Below are 23,176 nucleotides of genomic sequence, written 5' to 3'. Positions count from 1 at the left end.
GCTTCAGTTTCTCGATTTTGGCCATTGCTAAAAAGGATGTACTCAATTTCATTTCACTATAACTCCTGCTGAACGTGCTGTCAGGCTGCCTAATGTTTGATTCAAACACTAACCAAAGAAGGACGCTATACCTACTTCACTGAACAGCAGTCCCCTGTGCATTCTTTTTGAAGCAGGCCAAAGAATCTTCAACCTTTTTGGTGCCGGCATGAAACCCTAGCGGTGCTCTTTTTGAAGAAGAAGAAGCCGTATTAGGCGTGTCAATTCATACTTGTTAAATTCATTTGAGTTTTCCTATTTTTATCTTTGAGTTCGTCTTCTCACGCCTATTTTTCCCCGCGCAAATACCTCATTGGAATTATCTACTGAACCTTGGCCAATCTCCCTGCGTGGGTATGTGCCATGCTTACTATGGAGAAGAAGAAGGCGTCTCAACCGCGTCCTTCTTGTCGCACCGTGCAGTCCATGCCAGCCGGCCCAGCGACTTTGTATTTTCTTCGTGTAAAGGCTTTGAGGAGGCCATGGGCAACATTCAACGCAAGACAGGCGAGTTGCCGGATGAGCTCACGGGCTTGACGGAAAACGAGGTGAAGCTCGTCCAGCAGACATGGCGAAAATTCAGCAGCGAGAACCCTGAGTACGGCGTGCTCCTTTTCCTTGCCATGTTCCTCAAGCACCCCGAGTACATTCAGCTGTTCAAGCCGTTCCGCGGAAAGTCAGTCGCGGTGCTCAAGGAAGACCCAACGTTCAGGGCTCACGGGTGCTCCATCGGATACCACATCACCTCCATGGTGGAAAGCTTGCACGACCCAGCCACCTTCGAGATACTGGTGAGGCGCAACGCCACCGAGCACCTGCGCCGTAAGGGGGTCAAGCCGCTGCACTTTGAGGTGATGGGCCAGTGTATCGTGGATACGCTGCAGGCCACAGATGAACGGCACATGACGCCAGCTGCCGTCGAGGCCTGGGGAAAGTTCCTCACGGTGAGCAATCTATTCGACTCTATTTACACTGCCAGCCTGCGCATCCGACATTGCTATGTGGAGCTGGGCAATTCTGACGCGACCACGCTTAGCATAGAGTAGTAAAACAAGGCAGCAGAACTAGAAGTGCCGACCAGCAAAGCAATACCAGAGAGGAGCCGTACCATTTGTAAATGGTGTTGTTCTAGCCATTCAAACTATACTTGCAAGTTAAAAAAATTTGCTGCTTTGTTTATTTAATACTAACTGTTTCCTGAGCCCTGGAAATATCACGACCATAGGTCCACCCAACCTCTTTGAACTTTAACTCGAGGTTGCAAAGAATGATGCCACCGCGCTTTACAGCGCAAACTTAATTCAGTTTCCCATGCCGCTCTTTGATGGCGCAGATTTCAAATATTTCACAAAGTATCGAAGTCGTTTATAGTTTCAACAATTCATTCAGAAGAATTCGCTTACATGCTTCTGCGAGAAACGCGTATAAAGGACGAATTTGCATCATAACTTTCATAAAAAAACGTGATGATTTGCGCTGTATAGAATAGATTTTCGCCGCCGCGGTGGCTGAGTGGTTTTCGCGCTCGGCTGCTGGCCTGGAAAGTGCGGGTTCGATACTGGCCGCCACGGGCGAATTTTTATGGCGGCGAAATGCCAGAGGCCCGTGTGCTGTGCAATATCAGTGCGCGCTAATAAATCCTAGGTGGTGGAAATTTTCTTAACACTTCTCTACGGTGTGCCTCATTGCCCAATACCAAATCGATTTTTTTCTGTGGAGGAAAACCCTGCGAGATTTGTGCATCTGCGAATCATTAAAGAAACGGCCGGGACATCCCCTTCAGCCCCCTACCCCCCAAATCATGTCCCAGATCTGGCGACGTACCTAGCACCTTCTATGAGAGAGGCGAAGCCAAGGCCGAGCCCAATTTTCTCGTTATCCTAGACGCGATGTTTCTGATCTTGTAATCTGTACGTGGCTTTCTACATGCAACTGCATATATGGCATATACACTGCAAAAAAAATGAGCACTATACAGACGTCTGGGTCAGAGGCGTCCCAATGGTAGCCTTAGCATGCCTGACCAGCTTTGAGTGCATGAATACGCATCGCGCATTACTAAGAGCGCGAACTCTCTAGCCTAGCTATATAATACTCAAGCTGGCACTAAGCAAGATCCGCGAGATTATCTGCTTAAGGCAGATAACAAACAAGTACACGCTAACCACGAACCTACCGAACATATGCCCTGCGATCAGCATAAACTCCCTTGTCTTTTAGCGCATTACGCTTTGGGAATTCACATTATTCCTTCAAAACGGCATAAGTATTTTATGCCAGCTCAGGAAGGCGTTTCCTGGCTCAATGGGAATATTTAATAATACCGTCAAGGAATTGGTACAGGGCGCTGAAAAAATGATTATGCGTGCATAGGGGTGTTTTTATGGTAGCCTCACGGAAGTACATTTACAAACATATATTTAATTTTAACTAAATTATCGATTTCTTTACAATTTTTTTTACTCCGGAGCGTATATTTTTGGGTGCTCTCATCACATTGGAGCTTTTGTTGAACCTGCTTCAGAGTGGAGCCTTTCAGCCAGCAAGAGTCGAAGTGATTCCATGAAAAAGTTTTATATTAGTGCACATAATGCATTGTACACTATGGCCCACTGTTAAAGGGAGCATCCCGCAGTGTGGCCACAGCAATCTGCGAAGCGCCCGCTTCTACAAATGCGAGAATCGGCGACACAAGGTGCATTCGCCGTGAGTGCGGACGGTGCAGTAAGTCTCGCGACGTCGAATACTGTGCTCTCCTGTCGCTTGGATTGCGGAGGCAGAAAGCCTGGAATGCGAAGTGTGTACTAAAAAAATTTCTTAATTGTTCTAACAAGCCCCGCCGTAGCAAGGGTCAGAGCATCAAGAGCGATGGAAGGCTGCTCTGAGCAGGTCGCAGCTGCAGCTACAGCCTCGGGCTGTGGGTTGGCCCGAGAGGTAGCAAAGCACAAAAGTGCTCGGCCATCTAAAGCGGTCCGAGGGCCTGTTGTCGTTCTGCTAACTCTTCCCCCCACTCTTATGATTCTATTATGAATCATTAGTTATACCTAAAAATGAAAAGCAGATGACTCTAGCAGCCACCTAATAAAGATGTAAGGAATATTTCAGCAATGTATACTTCTTTAATTTTTACCCTTTCGAAGTAATTTTTCCACAGCAGGAGAGGCATCTCTAGACGTCGTCCAATTTCTGCTCTAAAGCTATGAAAACTTTTCGTTGCTGCAGCAGGCCTGTTCAGCGAAAGCGTAAGCAGCCAGTGGACGCGTTCCCCAGGCTTTGATCGTTGTTTGTCACACGCGGCCCTTAGTTGGTGAGGTGTCTGTTTGCAGGGGAAACCAATGTATATATGGTTACATTAAGGTGTATGATTCCGCACACCAGGTAACACATGTTGTTAACGGTTATATAGTCGCATGATTCATCATGATGAGTTTATTGCGGTTCATTGGTGTGTACGGAGCCACTGTAGTTTGTAACAAAGATGATGTGTGTATTTAACGATGTACTAAACATGGCACGTGATGCATGGTCGTGTGAAGCATGCCATAACGATAAATGCTGAGCAAGCATGAGGTCTCATACCAGGTTATGTCACCGAATCAAAAGTGGCGTCACTAAACTGAAAGTGACCTGACTAATCTATGTGTGACCGGAACTGACGTCACCGTACCAGAATTCTTCCGGCTACACCTAGCAGGGTTCGTTGTGCTATCGCGTTGAATTTAGTGGACACCACGTAGTGCACAGGCTTAGTTTCGATACCACAAGAAACTTGTAGAGCTGTTGTCGCAACACTTCAGGTTCAGTGACACCACTTCTGGTTCGATGGCGTAACTTCCCTGCGCCAATCAGTGTTTGTAGGCACTTCCGGTGGGTAACGTAAGTTCTTGTAGCTATTTCTGGTTTAAAGGCGGAACTTACGGGCACCTCTTCCTGTTTGGTAATGTTGCTTCCGGCTTTTTGCACGTGTATGTGATGTCACGCTCTCTCTTTCATGAGTCATGAGATCGCATGCTTGTCATGATCACACATGTGTCATGCTTAGAACTCCTCATCATGATATACGCGCACAAAGGGGTGACATGCACCAGCAGAAAATAACGTGATCACTCATGTCATGACGATCATGTCATGACATGATCATAAACGACCATAATTCGGGTGGCATGCGTATGGGACTATATATGCTTTGATTTCTATACAAACACACCCAGCACAGACCGAGAGTGACATCGATACAACAATGCTCAAAGACTGGAAAACACCCTCGACAGGCTTCTTATGCTTCCGCTGATTAATCCTCCGCTGCAGGAAATGGAGGATTTCATAGCTTTACAACAAAGTTGACAAGAACTAGAGATGATATCTCCCGTGAAACACTTTTGCATCGAGAAAAAATTGCTTCAACGGAATCTCAAATTGAAGATATATATATATATATATATATATATATATATATATATATATATATATATATATATATAGAGAGAGAGAGAGAGAGAGAGAGTCGAGGCGCAAGTATATTCTATTGGACTGAAGGAGTAGCAAGAGTATCCTGGGAAATCCGTGGTGGCGGGCCGGTGAACACGTCTGCACACACAGCCGTCTCAGCACGCACTGAGGTCACTTTCCGCCCTGAAGCCAAAGGCCATTTCTGTAGCTGTACCTCATTGCACCAACCGCCAGAAGCACCGATTGCCGCCGCCGGAAAGGCTGAATGGTCCGAGAAGCTGTTCGAGGAAGTCCAGTAATGCACAACAGGAGCGCCACAGGTTCCGCGTGAACAGAGCGAGGTGTACGCACCCAGCCGTCCTTCGCAGGAGCAGCTAGCACGGCAGGGGTGACATGCACCAGCAGAAAATAACGTGATCACTCATGTCATGACGATCATGTCATGACATGATCATAAACGACCATAATTCGGGTGGCATGCGTATGGGACCATATATGCTTTGATTTCTATACAAACACACCCAACACAGACCGAGAGTGACATCGATACAACAATGCTCAAAGACTGGAAAACACCCTCGACAGGCTTCTTATGCTCCCGCTGATTAATCCTCCGCTGCAGGAAATGGAGGATTTCATAGCTTTACAACTAAGTTGACAAGAACTAGAGATGATATCTCTCGTGAAACAATTTTGCATCGAGAAAAAAATTGCTTCAACGGAATCTCAAATTGAAGATATATATATATATATATATATATATATATATATATATATATATATATATATATATATATATATATATATATATATATATATAGACAGAGAGAGAGAGAGAGAGAGAGAGTCAAGGCGCAAGTATATTCTATTGGACTGAAGGAGTAGCAAGAGTATCCTGGGAAATCCGCGGTGGCGGGCCGGTGAACACGTCTGCACACACAGCCGTCTCAGCACGCACTGAGGTCACTTTCCGCCCTGAAGCCAAAGGCCATTTCTGTAGCTTTACCTCATTGCACCAACCGCCAGAAGCACCGACTGCCGCCGCCGCAAAGGCTGAATGGTCCGAGAAGCTGTTCGAGGAAGTCCAGTAATGCACAACAGGAGCGCCACAGGTTCCGCATGAACAGAGCGAGGTGTACGCACCCAGCCGTCCTTCGCAGGTGCAGCTAGCATGGCAGGATGAGCGATGCAGGCTGCAGCGTAGCGGGCACAGAGCCGAGGGAAGGAAGCCGAGCGCGAGGCACTCATCGTGGACGCCGAGGTATTGGGAATTAGCGCAGTAAAAAGGGCCGCTGAGGAAACTGTTGCGCGCCGGGCCCCGGTGATGTAAGCCTATATCCAAGGACGGTCGGCCACGAAAACAGCTGAGCAGAGGTGAAGCTGCGCGGTATACGATCGGGTTCCACAAGAGCGTGCGTCGCAGCTGGTGCGACCAGAGGGGACGAGTATATATCAAGATGGCTGATGCTACCGTCCGCCCGTAGATAGGAAAACGATGACCTTGTGGGAAGAAATGCCGTTTTTCTTGGTGTTCGCCGCATGGCGGTTCGAGCGGAATTCTCCCTTGTGGCACTACTCTTGCAAACATGCTTCCGAACGGAGCACAGTCTGATCGAGTCATACACACATTTCTTTCGTTTTAAGCAAATCGCGATGTTAATGTGTTCCAAGCAGCGACGTTGCCCCCTCCTTCCCAAGCAATACGCGTAGAGTGGTTGTTATGCGACTTATCAAAACGGTTTCCTTCACGTCATACAATGCGCTTCACACAAGTACGCGGCTCCACCGGTGTCATTATAATCTAAACAAATCCGCATTTCACATCGCCACACCAAAAGGTGCAATCGAGAACTGCCGAAGAAATAGCTCCGCCCACACTTGCAAGCAGCCATACTGGCCTCCCCGAGGCGATAGGGAGAAAGCCGCGGAAGCGGCGCCGCGTCTTTTCAAAGTTGTAGATGAAAATTTAAAAATAAAGAAATTTACTAGCTCAGGATATTTGAGGTTTGTATTCTGCGTAGGAGCCTGGTGTAAACGGCAGGTTTGACATTGGAAGGATAATTTGATTGTTTCAGACACCACGTTTTCAATTCAGGTCAAGGCAGGAAGTCAAGCCGTCATCAGAGTGATGTAAACAAACGATATGGCAGGTTTTACGAACCGCGGCGATACCAGAACAATGCTGAGTACGTGGTTCGCGCTGAGAAAATGAAGCAGTTTGCTTGCCAGGTAGGGTTCCGGCAAATGCAAATGTGTTCTGATTCGAATGAGGGCACCAGTCAATTCAGACCAGGTGGTTTGCGAGATCTTCAGGCGATTTTGTGGTTCGGATGGAGTGGCGTGGTAATGCAACGGCCGGCGCATGAGATAGGTTGTCAAGGCTGTGATAAGCGCTCTAAGCTGTTTAAATGAGCGTAGAGATAAGTATTTGGTTAGTTAAGCGCTTTCGCGGTCTTTTCACACCTACTCGCAGGCAGTATGGAAGCAACTTCAGGAAGATAGGCGTGACGAGTAGCCACTGAACGAAGAATTTCGTGGTGGGTGGAGAGAATATTTATTGCCAAGTATTGTAGGTGGAGCAACAGCCCCCCCCCCCTTCCAGCCCCTTATATAGCATGAGGCAACCCTTAGGGGGCTGTCCTTACAGGGCAAAGGATAGCCCTTGGAGGGCTACCCGCTTCAGGGCTACCCGCCGCTGGTGAGCAGCAGCGAAGATGGTCACATGAGCCTCCCCGGTTTGACTTCACCGTGATTGGGGATGGAGGATGTGGGAAAGTAGGGCATGTGAGGAGGACATGAACAAAGTCTTCCGCTTCCTGCAGAGCTTACAAGAAGGGGGGGAGTGATCGGGGTAGCGGGCATGAACGAGAATAGTAGGGAGCAGTACGGGTCTGAAGTCGGTGCCAGTGGGAGTCCTAGGTTTGGGTTACCGAGGGAGCCGACGGTGCGCAAATGTGCCAGGTATCTCAGTAGTGAGTAAGGATATCTCTGAAGGTAAGCAGACGCTCCTGAGATGGGGGAGGCGCTGCAACTCTGGCCTGGAAAGTGAGACCTCGGGCGAGGTAGTGTACCTTGTCGTTACCCTGGAGGCATATGTGTGCGGGCGGGGGTCCAGATAAGGATTGCGGGGCAAGTGGAGCGCAAGAAGCCTAGAAGGCGAGCCGCAGTGCGGAATATCAGACCATTGGAGAAATTGCATAGGGCGGATTTTGAGTCTGGGAGAATTTTAGTGACAGAGGTTAAGATGAGAGCGATCGCAACGGCCGCTTCCTGTTTAATTATGGAGCCTGATGGGAGTAATCGGGCCTGATTGTTAGTGACGGCGAGGACCATGCGCGAGCCCGACGAGTACGGTGCCACGTCCACGTAGGCTACCTCGGATTTGTCACCGTACAGCTTGTGCGCAGCTTTGGCGCGGGTTGCCCTGCGTTCTCCGTCGTGCTCGGGATGCATATTTTTAGGGATGGGAAGGATGATTAGATGTGAGCGTAGGTGTGGAGGTAGGGGGAACTCCTCGGTAAAATGTGTGATCAAGGCGATGCCTAGCTAATGGAGTAGAGTGCGGCCCGCCGCGGTACCCGACATACGAGTCAGCTGTGCTGTTAGAGTGGCTTCTGCCAGAATCTCAAACGTGTCGTGGGCACCGAGGTTGAGAAGATGGGCAGTAGAGGTGCTTGGGCGTAGGCGGGGGGCAACCTTCGATCAGCTCCTTAAGAGCGCGTTGATGCGTTCCGCTCCTTTTGCATTAGGGGGAGGTAGGGGAATGAGCACGCCGTGCGCACCGTGATATAAGTTTGGGTGAGGCGGGCAGTGTTCCGCTCTCGCAGACCTGCACGCCGGTTCGCCACGCAGCCGGATTAGACGGGCGGCTTGCTGTTTTTGGGATAGAGAGTTTGGATGGTGTCGCCGTCCGTGCCATTGGAGTGAAGGACGAGGCCCAGAATCTTCATCCTCAACGTACAAAGTCACCCGAAGTGCCTGCGGCACGAGTTCAACCGACTATTCACGCTTTCCAAGCGCGCTGCACACAAATGCCCCCTTCTAATTGTAAGGAATTCCAACGCCTCGCACCCAGCCTGGGGCTACACAGCCACCAACCTAAAGGGGCGCAGGGTATGGCTCGCAGCTCAGCAGGCCGGCCTCTCACTTCTAGCAGATCCCACCACATCTACTCGCACCGGAAACAGCGTCTGCGCAGACAATACTTCCGACATAATCTTCAGCCACCGCCTCCCTCACGCTCCGTTGTATAACACCCAGGAGAAGCTGGGTAGTGATCACTGCATTGTCGAGATTCTCCTACATCAGGCCCAACACACAGCTTCCCTCGTGGTGCTACCATCAGGATGGGGGACTAGTTAGCACCTCTCAAGCAGCCCGTACTCTAGAAAGCATTTCAGACAGGGCTACTTGGACCGACGAACTCCAGCGTGACGTCCGCACCGTCACTCGCTTCCTCCCAGAGGATTTGCCTTAAGTCGTGGTGTGTTCCTATCTGCTGCATATATGGGAGGCCAAGGCGGGTCTCGAGCGGAGGTGGCAGCGTCAGCACGGGAATAGGGCACTCAGACGCCTGCTAGACCGGCGCACCAAGGATATTGAGATGCATGCTGTGACTATCTCGTCAAAAATTGGAAATACCTCTGTAACAAGCTGCTATCTCGTCAAAATTTGGAATCCCTCTGTAACAGGCTCGACGGCAACAGGAACTTACTCTAGACCTGGAACCTATTTCTCCATCTAATTGATTTGACTCACTCATGGACCACTAGAAACGAAACCTCGTATAGTCATACACACATCCGAGGCCTCCCCTCAGGAACCCCTTGTGGAGGAGCTTCGTGATCACTACTTCTCCGCATATCTCTCCGCAGACCACTCTGGCTACACAGGCTCCGCCAACGACCTCCTCCACCAACCGATCACCGGTGCAGAAGTCAGGGCAGAACTTCAGCGCCTCAACACGTCCTCAGCTCCCGGCCCCGACGGAGTGCACAAGGCACTCCGCAACCTCGATTCCCGTCCTACAAAGCCCTAATCAACTACTTGAACCAATCCTGGCTGCACAGCGCTCTCCCCCCCCCCTTCAGCCGAAAGACGCCAAGGTAGCATTAATTCCCAAATCCGGCAGTAAACTCGTTCTCTCTGCTAACATCCGTCCCGTCTCCCTCATGTCGTGCGTGACCAAGCTCATTGAGCACGTTTTCCAAACCTAGCTCAGCCTGTATCTGCAGAACAAGCTGATACATTCGTGCATGTTTGTTTTCCGCTCGAGCTTATTCACCCAGGACGTCTTTCCCGGCGACAATCTGTGTGTGTCTTCTCCTAGTCCTGCATCTTTTTTCGCTGGTTTGTTTCTCTTGAACATGTACCAACTCGCCCAACAATTCACCCTTCGTTTCCACAAACCAAACATCACATATTTGACACCCCCCCCCCCCCCGGGACATCAAATCTATCCTCGGTGTTGACCTAACAAAAGTTTTCGACAAGGTTACCCACGCAGCCGTCCAAAAAGGCTTCCACGTCCTAAGCATAGGCACGCGGATGTACAGGTGCCCAAATCACACCATCGACGATGTTTCATATTCCAAAACATTCTACAGAAAACCAATTCTATACCTTCGGCTTGGCGCATGATGGCCTTAGCTGCCTCTGTTCCATAAAACCCATCACAATACAACACACACAGGTGCCCCAAAAGTCATACGGAGCACCTGAGCTGTGGCTGAACTAGAAAATACTACATGCCAGCGCGCTGTATTAAAAAAATGCGCGGCAAAAGGCAAGGTTTTAGATAAGGGCAGTTGGAAAACTGCGGCAGCGCACCAGGGAGTAGAACGGACCCGAAACGGCTGCCGCCTAGGCGGTGGTGCTGCGGTCGCTTTGAGATGCGCTCGTTGTCTCCTACTTCCAGCTTCAGGAGCGTCAGCAGAGGTTGGCTCGCGTGCGTATAGAAACGTATTTATGTGTATTTCGATACATCATGCAAGGATTTGTTGTTTGCCCGCGCTGTGTAGAAAGTTCACGTTCGGCAGCTTGTGCTTTTTGCTTTTTCAGGATTGCCAAAATTTTCAGCCTGCGTGAGCGCCGTGGTTCGCTCTTCTCTTCGCGGCGGGTTTCTGACAATGAAAACAGAGCAAACGGCAGGAAGGAAGCAGGACAGGAAGACGAGACACAAGGGCTGATCTAACAATTGATCGTTTGGTTTGGTTTATGGGGTTTTAACGTCCCAAAGCGACTCAGGCTATGAGGGACGCCGTAGTGAAGGGCTCCGGAAATTTCGACCACCTGGGGTTTTTTTACGTGCACTGACATCGCACAGAACACGGGCCTCTAGAATTTCGCCTCCATCGAAATTCGACCACCGCGGCCGGGATCGAACCCGCATCTTTCGGGCCGGCAGCCGAGCACCATAACCACTCAGCCACCGCGGTGGCTAATAATTGATCGTCTTCCCTTTCTGCGTCCTTCGCGAAGCTCGTGCTGCTTTCACTGTGATGAACAACAAACAAGATCACGATGTATTTTGGGAGTTTGTGTGTGAGCTGTAGAGTACGAACGCAAGCCCATCGCTTTGGTAACTTTGGTCAACTTTTTCTTGGCTCAAAGAAGCGCTTGAAAAAAAGAATAGCATGCATGTGTTGTCCTCATTATCAAGATAAGGGCTCAACGTTATAGCAAGTGAGCTAACTAAGGATCTTTTTCCTCGACATAAATCTGCTTTCATACACTGGAGGAAAAAAAGAAACAGAACACCAGGTTGTCTCTCATTTAGTCGTCCACGATCGGCTATATTTTGCAAACATGCAAGGAGAAAATAACAGAAGGGCGGAGTCGATTAAAAAAAAACTTCCAGAAGCACTTTTTATGCAGACTCAAAGTTTATTAACGGGGGAAACTCACGCTCACGTTAATGACATCGACAATACACCGAGGAAGCGAAGAAGGGACTCATATAAAGAGGTCACGTATCCGGGTTGCTCTCGGAGGTTGTCCCACTCCGTCTTGACAGCCTCCCAGAGGTCATCTGGACGCGCGCTGTGATTGATACGAGACAGGTTACTTTTCAAAGTTGCACAAACGCTCTCAATGATGGTCATATCGGCGCCTTTTAGAGTCCACTTCATTAGCTGCGCAGCCCGTTCTTCAAGCAAGGCCTTCACAACTCGCGCAGTGTGGACTTGGGCTATAGTCCTGCAGCAGGAGGAATACTCCATCTTCAAACGGCCCGTCCAACGCGAACGGGATGAGATAGTGGTCGAGGACACTCGCTGTAGCTGGCTCCGTTAAACTTTGAGGGCAGTCTAATAAGAGGGCCGAGGCCTTCTCCACTGACAGCTTCCTAGACATTTACGGCACAACGAACCCCGCGAATGAAACCAGGGCCTTTGGCGTTTCAGGCGGAGACGCTACCACTTCACCACGAAAGCTCAAGGATTAACCATGAATAAAGGCGCAAAATAAATAAGCGCAAGGTATCCGACATAATGAAGTTTAATATGGGGAGAATCGAGCATGCCTAAAGAACGGATGTAGCCTAAAAGCGGTGAATAGGAAACTGGGCATAGGGAAAAACCATATGTATGAGTTAAGAGAGAAGGAGGGCAACGTCATCATCAATATGTATAAGACAGTTAAAGTAGCCGAAGAGTTCTGCACAAGTCTATACAGTAACCAATGTAATCAGAACGTTAATGATAGAGATCGCAGCGCACAGCAATGCGTCATCCCGCCAGTAACTAAAGAGGAAATAAAGAAAGCGTTAGAGGCAATCCAAAGGGGAAACACAGCTGGTGAGAACCAGGTAACAACAGATCTGTTGAGAGACGGAGGCGAGATTCTGCTAGAAAAACTAGCCGCCCTGTATACGGAATGCCTTATGACCTCGACCGTACCAGAAGCTTGGAAGAACGTAAATAGAATCTGAATTCACAAGAAAGGACACGCCAAGAACTTGAAAATTTACAGACCGATCAGCTTGCTGTCCGTTGCCTACAAGATATTTACTAAGGTAATCGCTAAGAGAATCAGGGCAACCTTAGACTTTAATCAACCAAATGATCAGGCAGGCTTTCGTAAAGGATAGTCCACAATACATCATATTCACAATATCTGTCAGATGATAGATAAATGTGCAGAATATAACCAACCCCTATATATAGCCTTCATTGATTATGATAAAGCATTTCACTCAGTGGAAACATCAGCAGTCATACAGGTATTGCAGAATCAGGGTGTATATGAGCCTTATGTCAAAATACTGGAAGATATATACAGGAACTGTGCAGCTACCATAGTCGTCCATGAAGTCAGCAATAAAATTCCAATAAGGAAGGGCGTCAGGCAAGGAGACACGATCTCGCCAATGCTATTCACCGGTTCTTTACAGGAAGTATTCCGAGGCGTGAATTGGGAACAGTTAGGGATAATAGTTAATAGAGAATACCCAAATAATCTGCGATTCACTGATGACATTCACTTGTTTTACTCCACAGGGGATGAACTGCAAATCAAGATCAGTGTGTTAGACAGACAGAGCAGTACGGTGGGTCTATAAATTAACATGAAGAGAACCAAAGTAATGTTCTACAGTCTAGCAAGTGAACAGCAGTTCAGAATTGGCAGCGAGATGATGGAAATAATAAAATACGTCTAATTAGGGCAGGTAGTGACAGCTGATCCGGATCATGAGAGGGATATTACTAGAAGGATAAGAATGGGATGGAGCGCATATGGCACGTTCTCTCAGATCATGAATACCATGTTTCCAATATCCCTCAAGAGAGAAGCGCACAACAGCTGTATCTTAGCGGTACTCACCTACGGGGCAGAAACGTGGAGGCTAACGAAAAGGGTTCAACTTAAGATAAGGACAGCACAGAATGCCATGGAAAGGAATATGATACGTGTAACGTTAAGAGATCGGAAGCGGGCTGATTGGGTGAGGGAACAAACGTGTGTTAATGACATCCTGGGCGAAATCAAGAGGAAGAAATGGGCTAGGACAGGGCATGTACTGCGAAGGCAAGAGAACCGCTGATGCATAAGGGTAACGGAGTGGATTGCAAGAGAAGGTAAGCGTAGCCGGGGGCGGCAGAAAGTTAGGTGGGCGGATTAGATTACGAAGTTTGCAGGCATAGGTTGGGTGCAGCTGGGACAGGAGAGAATTAATTAGAGAGACATTGGAGAGGTCTTAGCCCTGAAGTAGGTGTAGCCAGTCTGATGGTGATGATGATGAGTGAGTGCGCGCCTTTAATATATTAACTCTTCCGAATCAGATGTGTCCGCGCTTACGCTGCGTATATCCTGGCCTATCAGGGCTATGCCATCATCACATTTTTGATCCAGCCACGTGAAACTTGATTCCCGACGATGAAGTTTCCTCAAAATAAATGGTGTGGTCGATCAAACGCCGGTTAGAGTCAGATTCATATGTTTTTAGTCCAGGTAACCGACGAAGATGAATTTTCCTCAAAATAAATGGTGTGGTCGATCAAACGCCGGTTAGAGTCAGATTCATATGTTTTTAGTCCAGATAACCGACGAAGCCGTCGTCGAAGACCCAGCAGCGGCAGCCTCCACCGGTAACAATTTGGTTTTTCTTCTGATCTTAAATCTTTTGCTTCGCAAGTCTAGCTTCTCGTTGCTCTTCGGATTCAGCGGCTAATTTAGCTCGCGTTCCCTGCGGTACACATTCTCGGAGAGCTATAACGACTGGATGATCGGACGCGGCCTGACAGTGACGCCGGACAGTTGCCACACTCGCTCCGGCACGCGCCTAACTCATGGCGATGCTGAAGGAGATACCACCAACGTAGCAACTGTTACACATTCTAGTCATGAGAATCAATATGTGAAAAAGGGAGAAAAAACCTCAGCGTGCTTGCCAATATTTCGACAAGAGGACTTGCCTTCGTCTGGGCAAAGCGTTCATCATTAGCGGGGTTAATTAGGGTCATCTCTTCGAGGAGGAAGGTCCTGTGATTGGTCGGACAGTCTGAAGTGGTTATGATGTTATTATGGGGAGGGGGAATCTTGTCCATGCATGATGGCTTGTAATGTTGATTCACTGGTTGCCCTGAAAAACTGAGAAAAGAAAAAGGCGAGCTCAGCTGAAAGCAGTAAGGGATTATTCCTTATCTGAGTTTTTCCGGTCAAAGCAGCCAGGCAAACAAAGTCACCTGTCGCAGCTGGACACAGCCTTTCACGCCCAGGCTCGCTATCTCTCCGCGCTCCCCACCCCCGGATTCTTTTCGGCTGAGCTGTCCTTTTTGATGCAAAAGCATTACTACTCCCCTCTATAGCTTCTTCGCCGTATGCGCGAGTTTGACCTTGAACAGAGGAGAAACCACCTTACAGCGATAACGTCACTATGCCGCCGCCGCCAATGCCAAGCGCTGGCATTGTTTTCTATAGGCCGTCAGCGTTCATTGTGCTCACTGGCGTTGGCGTTGACAACGTTCTAGGCTCCGATGATTTTCAGGAAAGGAAGGGCGGATAACTGGCTCCCTGGGTCAGTGGACGCCTCAATCGTGCTTTGAGGTACGTGGTGGTGGTGAGAAAGAGATTGGGCTGCATGCATTACCATTGAGAACGTTTTGCCAGACACATGGCACTGCAGCAATAGGCCGCAGCACTCGTTGGTGACCCTCTCGCGGTCAGCCATTAACTGCCACCTGCCAGGGTGGGCGCGCTGCCTACCCAGTGTGTGCATCGTACTCAACGTTACAGATGCCAAGCCGCGTGTGCTTGCCCGATACACCACAGATTTTGCTCTCCAACAAGGTTCAAAATTAGTTAAACCAGAGCTAATTTTTCTTTTCGCAGTTTTAAAGGTTAACCGGTTAATTATCTTTAGCAGCCATCATGCTGGACTGGATTTTCTCTCCCCATCATAACGCCATTCCCACTTCACACCCTCCTGCCCCTCACAAGACCCTCCTGCTCGGAGAGATGACCTTATTTAAACCCCACCAGTGATGAACGCTTCGCCCAGGCGATGACAAGTACTCTTATCGAAAAGTTCGCAAGCACCCTTAATTTTTATCTCCCTTGTTAACTTTGCGATTATCAAGAACCATCTCACCAACCTCTCTCTTCCATGTACTCCTAGTCACGTGGTATCACAGCGGTGAAGTGGGCTAGCACGCGCAGCTACGGCTCTCCCAGCCTGCCCTCTCCTAATCACGTGGTATCGCAGCAGCAGAACGGGCGAGCGAGCTCAGGTTCGCCTCTGCTTGGCGAGTCACGTGGTTTACCTATACTCCGTGGCCTCAGTGTCAAGTACACATTATGACTGAGAAACAATTTATACTGGATTCAAAAGAGAATGAAACCAGGCGATGTAGCTTTTGTGCCTGTTCACATACCGCGGAAGATTCGGTGACAGCATGTTCCATATATAGTCCTATGAAAGGGAGTTCATATTTTAACCGAGGTAGTTCAATTAGAACACCTATTCAAGTTCACATTCAAATTAACATCCCTGCCTTTCCTTCCTCCTCTTTATCTATCTATCTATCTATCTATCTATCTATCTATCTATCTATCTATCTATCTATCTATCTATCTATCTATCTATCTATCTATCTATCTATCTATCTATCTATCTATCTATCTATCTATCTATCTATCTATCTATCTATCTATCTATCTATCTATCTATCTATCTATCTATCTATCTATCTATCTATCTATCTATCTATCTATCTATCTATCTATCTATCTATCTATCTATCTATCTATCTATCTATCTATCTATCTATCTATCTATCTATCTATCTATCTATCTATCTATCTATCTATCTATCTATCTATCTATCTATCTATCTATCTATCTATCTATCTATCTATCTATCTATCTATCTATCTATCTATCTATCTATCTATCTATCTATCTATCTATCTATCTATCTATCTATCTATCTATCTATCTATCTATCTATCTATCTATCTATCTATCTATCTATCTATCTATCTATCTATCTATCTATCTATCTATCTATCTATCTATCTATCTATCTATCTATCTATCTATCTATCTATCTATCTATCCATCCATCCATCTATCCATCCATCCATCCATCCATCCATCCATCCATCCATCCATCCATCCATCCATCCATCCATCCATCCATCCATCCATCCATCCATCCATCCATCCATCCATCCATCCATCCATCCATCCATCCATCCATCCATCCATCCATCCATCCATCCATCCATCCATCCATCCATCCATCCATCCATCCATCCATCCATCCATCCATCTATCTATCTATCTATCTATCTATCTATCTATCTATCTATCTATCTATCTATCTATCTATCTATCTATCTATCTATCTATCTATCTATCTATCTATCTATCTATCTATCTATCTATCTATCTATCTATCTATCTATCTATCTATCTATCTATCTATCTATCTATCTATCTATCTATCTGTCTGTCTGTCTGTCTGTCTGTCTGTCTGTCTGTCTGTCTGTCTGTCTGTCTGTCTGTCTGTCTGTCTGTCTGTCTATCTATCTATCTATCTATCTATCTATCTATCTATCTATCTATCTATCTATCTATCTATCTATCCATCCATCCATCCATCCATCCATCCATCCATCCATCCATCCATCCATCCATCCATCCATCCATCCATCCATCCATCCATCCATCCATCCATCCATCCATCCATCCATCCATCCATCCATCCATCCATCCATCCATCCATCCATCCATCCATCCATCCATCCATCCATCCATCTATCTATCTATCTATCTATCTATCTATCTATCTATCTATCTATCTATCTATCTATCTATCTATCTATCTATCTATCTATCTATCTATCTATCTATCTATCTATCTATCTATCTATCTATCTATCTATCTATCTATCTATCTATCTATCCATCTATCCATCCATCCATCCATCCATCCATCCATCCATCCATCCATCCATCCGTCTGTCTGTCTGTCTGTCTGTCTGTCTGTCTGTCTGTCTGTCTGTCTGTCTGTCTGTCTGTCTGTCTGTCTGTCTGTCTGTCTGTCTGTCTGTCTGTCTGTCTGTCTGTCTGTCTGTCTGTCTGTCTATCTATCTATCTATCTATCTATCTATCTATCTATCTATCTATCTATCTATCTATCTATCTATCTATCTATCTATCTATCTATCTATCTATCTATCTATCTATCTATCTATCTATCTATCTATCTATCTATCTATCTATATATCTATCTATCTATCTATCTATCTATCTATCTATCTATCTATCTATCTATCTATCTATCTATCTATCTATCTATCTATCTATCTATCTATCTATCTATCTATCTATCTATCTATCTATCTATCTATCTATCTATCTATCTATCTATCTATCTATCTATCTATCTATCTATCTATCTATCTATCTATCTATCTATCTATCTATCTATCTATCTATCTATCTATCTATCTATCTATCTATCTATCTATCTATCTATCTATCTATCTATCTATCTATCTATCTATCTATCTATCTATCTATCTATCTATCTATCTATCTATCTATCTATCTATCTATCTATCTATCTATCTATCTATCTATCTATCTATCTATCTATCTATCTATCTATCTATCTATCTATCTATCTATCTATCTATTCAAATTGCTATATTGGCACATTCGTATGTAGTGTGTAGGTGTCGGAGGTTCCTGGAACGGCTGATTGGAGCTCCAGAAATATTCGAGTTTCAGTAATGATCGAAGGAAAAATCTAGGCTTTGTGCTTAACCAATGCATAGGTGGTGTGCAGCAGTAACAGTTAACGTGGCGGGAGCGATGTGTTATACGATACTGGGCAGAAGAGGATATGTGCTGCGTTCATCATCGACATGATCACACCAAATGCGTGCTTTGAAGTAGAACGGCCTCTCCATGTTCCCCTAATTAACTATGGTCTGTGCCAGCTGAGTTCGCATTTACCCGCAAACTAACTACACTTATGCACCCAGCGGACTCTGACGCTAACTACTACTCTTCTTTTCTCTTGAAAACCTAATCGGTTACCGTAAGGAGTCATTCGTTATCTTTACTTTGCATTACATTCCGTCCGTGCTCATTTCGTCAGCTTGATATCAACAACAATATCATTTCTCTGGTTTCTTTCCTGACTAATTTTGCTCTCTTTATGTTTCTTAACTTTTTAAATATGAGTTTCGTTTTCACAGCTCTCTCCGCTGTCGTTATGAGATGCGGTACTACTCGATGCAAGAAGTTATCGGGTGCGTATGCCTACGCTTACACATCTCAGGTGTCTGCCGCGATGAGAGAGCACACTAAACATGAATCCACCAAAAAGATGCCCAGTCTGGTGTAAACTCCTGAGTCCTCTGTAGGATTCCTAGTTGGGAATCGACTTTATTCGGTCAAAAAGCATTAAATAGTTTATTCCCGATCAAGGAGGTTTCTTTCCGGGCGCAGTGCGAATACACATTACTTCCATCAAGAAATTGGCACCTAGTATTGAGAAAATGATTTCGTACTCGCTCGGGGCTTCCTAAACAGCCTCTGGGAAATATATGTACAACCATATAGGCTTTAATGCGGAAATTACGGGGTTTAATTTTACTTTGTACAGCATATTTTAACGCGACAGCGTTAAGGCTCTTGTCCTACGCAAAATCCGGAGTCGTGAGCGTTGTGAGCAATAAATTCTCAGAGAATCAATCTTGGTGGGCCACCTAGGCCAAGTGACCTTGTTGCCTCATTACCCATCACATCACATCACCCACTGGTGACAGCACCTTGCATCGCAGGGCAGCGGCGCATCGCGTAACCTCAGCACTTTTGCGCCAAGAATAGTATAAGGACTACAAGGCATCTATGATAGTAAAGTCGAGGATGACGAATTACTGATATCTCCATTTATTTATTTATTTATTGACCTATTTATTTATTTACTTCAGAAGACTGTCAATAACGATTGCGATTCTTAAAGGAGTGGGCAAAAAGAAAACAGCTACAATGAGAGCCACATTGCATTCAAGAACCAAAAATAATATAACACGGGCACTAACAGTACATTGAATAATATATTGATCACCAAAGTTTTTCTTCACAAATGTTCACGCCAAGCAAATATTAACTTTCGGCTACGAGTGTCTATTCTACGAAATTTGTGATTTTTTCTACTGTAGGCTAGGTAGTAATAAAAGGTTTAAAAAGCTCCATTTTCGCACAGCTTGGGGAAAAAAAGAGAAGCTAAAAGTATTGTTCCTGCAAAAAAACTCTTCTAGCGTAAAGGTATGCTTTTGTCGTGTCGGTCTGGTGCTTTGGTACTTCACGTATGCGGCACGGTTGAGCTTTATCGCACTGTGTAAGATTAAGTGTGAGAACTTTAAGCGCTGACCCTTTGCTCAGATTTCGTCATATGCTAGGCCGGCGCGAGAAAGGAGTTCGGTTGGTGAATCTCTGCGCTTGTAACGGTTTTAGTTAAAGTGGACAGCTTTACTTTGCATTCCTTCAAGCGTGTGAATGTAGCTTTTGGTATGTAGGAACCATACGAGGTTTGCATGTTCAAGAGCCGGTCTGATAAGGCTGACGTAAGCAAGCTGTCTTGTATGGCTGGTTGAGTGCAATAAGGTGCCTTTGATGTAGGACAGTTTTTACAGGGCTTTTTTAGCTACGTGTTCTACGTGCGCATTCCAGCTGAGATCGGATGAAATGATCAGGCCTAAGTATTTTTACTCAGTGACGTTTTGTAAACAAGTGCCGTTAAAGCCGTACAGGAAGTGCAGATTTGATTTTTTTTTTGTTACCGACATACAAACAGCTCTGTCCCAGTTAATCACAATTTTCCAATCCGCACACCACCGCACTACTTTGTTTAATAAGAGAACTGTTAAGTTTAATTTGGTCTTCGCGGTTTTTTACAGTATGGTAAACCATGACGTCGTCTGCAAAGAGGTGAATGGTAACGTCGACTTGGTTTGTTGTATCATCTATGTACAACAGGAACAGGAGTGGGGCCAGAACCGAGCCCTGTGGTACATCGGACACAACAGGAACAGTATCAGAAATCTGATCATTGAATTCCACGTACTGGGAGCGGTTTGACAGAAAATGACTGATTCTATGAACGAGAGGACCGCCCCCAAGTAGGTGGTTAAGCTTGTGAAGCAATTTAACGTGAGAAACATGGTAGAATGCTTTATAAAAGTGCATAAAAATTATGTGAACCTGAAGTTGATGATAAATAATTTGAGTTAAGCCATGAAGGGTTTCCACGAGTTGGGTGACTGTTGATACAACGTTTCGAATACCATGCTGATTTGGATGAAGAAGATTGTTTGATTCGGTATATTGCGTTAAGTGTTTCAAAATTACAAGTTAGAGTATTTTGCAACACGTACATGTTAGAGAAATGAACCAGTAATTAGACAAACAAGTAGAGTCGCCTATTTTAGGTATGGGAAGTATTTTTCGAACCGTCTTATTCAGCTGGAAGGCGGCTTTCGCTGATCGATTTTGAGAAAATTAAATACAGGAGTCTGCTCAGAGGTTCTGCGTACCTCTTCAAAACGTGTTCGAGATTTGATCTGAACCACACTTTTCACCCATATTGTGCCATCTTGTGATATTCTTCGGGTGCCTAGAACACCGTTATGGTTGTGGCTAGGTAGATAATAGTTCAAAAAACCGTTATCGACGGTGAAAATGAATTGGAAGAACTTATCAAAGAGTAAGCTTTCTCGTTGTCTTCCTGAGTAGGCAAGGGAGGTTCGTTAGGACGCTTGGCAATTAAGCAGCGCCAGAATTTTAAGGCAACTTCTTAATGAATCTACGCAATGAAAATTGAAGGAAAGTATTTTTTTGGCAATGCATAGTTCACTTTTTATTGACCTTGTTAACTGTTATTTCTGATTCAGTTTTGCTACATATACGCGATTTTCTATTTTTCTGCACTCTATTAATTTTACGCTTCACTAGGACATATCCAAGGACTGTGTTTTCTAGCTATTTTTTTGCTTGTGGAACGAAGGTGTATATACAGTGCTTCACGATGAATTTGACCTTGGACCACACCGCGTCTATAGGTGAATGCTCATCGGTAATGAGATTTTAAAAGTTGCATTATTGAAAACAAGATATGTCATGATAGTAGCGTCATCTGCTTTTTTGAACGAGAGCACGTGCTTTGTAGGGCCGCATGTTCGTACCGTACTTGAAAGTTGTAAAGACCAGAAGATTATCTTATAACCGGATAAGCCTTCAAAATGGTCGTCATGAGCAGTGTGTTCAGGAAAATGGTCGCTATTGAATACAACGTCCAAAACGAAACTGGACCAAGCGGCAATTATGGTTGAGAAATTGACAATCTTCGTAAGGTTATATGTGAGCAGGATATCTGATGTGATGTCATTCGTAGCATTTCTCGGAATCATTCAGTTCACTTTTATGACAGACATCTTAAGTCACCCGCCATTATTATTTTTGCTGCCACAAGGTATGTTTTTTCACGTATTTTGAGAGCAGTTCCAGACACCGTGCCTCCGCATTGGTGGTCGGTAAGCTGCAGCGATATGAATGACATCATCTTTTAGGCGAATGATACAGCAAACTGCGTCGATGTCGATGACCGCAGCCTCAGGCATGACACTGAAATATATTCTTCGTCTAAATACGAAGGCAACGCCCCCACTTCTGGTTTCCCTGTCCTCGCGCACAATCCCATATTCTGGTGGCACAATTTCTTGGTTTAAAATGTTGGGGTGTAGCCATGTCTCTGTAGTGACGGCGCTCTCAGGCTGCTAAGCGAGGAGAACAGCTTCTAGTTCGTGAAATTTGTTGACGAGGCTGTGCGAGTTTATGTTTAGGATTGTTGCTGACTGCTGTTTCGAGTGCTGTGCGTCCGCATGCTGGTTTGTTGGCTTTTTCACATTATACGATATCGTTAGAATTGTTGTCCCAAGCGACAAGACGGCCATCAATGTCACCTTTGTCGCAGGCTAGGAATACCTTTCCTTTGCGGTCGCGGTTCGCTTTAGTTCTTTTCCAAAGCTTCTTTCTTATTTCACAGAGAGGTCAAAAAAAATCTTCACTAATTGAATAGCCGGACCCTTTTAGCTTATAGCACCGCTTCAATATAGCGACTTTGTCGCGGTAGTCAACTGGTTTCAGAATAACGATCCTACTCATGTCGTCATCGTCAACCGGCTTTCAATGACCGTGGTTCTTTCAATGACCGTGGTTTCAAAGTCCAGAACTTTCCCGAAAACTTACTTCGAAACTGTTTGGTGCAGATATTTTCAAGTTTCATCTTTTTCTTCCTTTCGCCCATAAATGATAAGATTTGACCGTCGACTTCTGTTTTCGTCGTGCTTTCGTCGAGCTCGTCGAGTGTCTTGCGCGTGAATGCAAGGTCGCGTTCAAGGCCACTTATTCTTTTCAGACAGTCGGAAACCTGCTTTACCAGCCTGCTGATCAGTTCAAACTTATTGTCGATTGCGTCCGACTTGTGATTAGTTTCAGCCTTGTCATTTCTTATTTCCTGGATGTCCGCGGCTATCAACTTCAAATGTTCTGTCACAGATGGACCGGAATTCGTCTCGATATCACCGCCAAGCAGAATTAATGAGCGCACATAGGCACTAATGTTAGCAAGAATTTTACACAATGATTGAAGGGATTGAGGGGACGGCAGCA

The 23,176-nt window shown here is 45.8% G+C and overlaps 1 protein-coding gene across 1 annotated transcript in view; it reads left to right on the top strand.

Moving 5' to 3' along the window:
* The first annotated feature begins 454 nt into the window (after positions 1–454).
* The window catches only part of LOC144124782 (cytoglobin-1-like), a 45,992-nt gene continuing 23,270 nt past the window's right edge, over positions 455–23,176 (top strand). The window contains exon 1 of the mRNA XM_077657661.1: positions 455–983. Within this exon, the coding sequence (XP_077513787.1) occupies positions 522–983 (462 nt within the window). The 5' untranslated portion in view covers positions 455–521. The remainder of the gene's footprint in view (positions 984–23,176) is intronic.

This window comes from Amblyomma americanum, chromosome 1 (assembly GCF_052857255.1).
Source record: "Amblyomma americanum isolate KBUSLIRL-KWMA chromosome 1, ASM5285725v1, whole genome shotgun sequence".
NCBI classification, from domain to species: Eukaryota; Metazoa; Arthropoda; class Arachnida; order Ixodida; family Ixodidae; genus Amblyomma; species Amblyomma americanum.
This window is presented reverse-complemented; position numbering and strand designations above follow the sequence as displayed.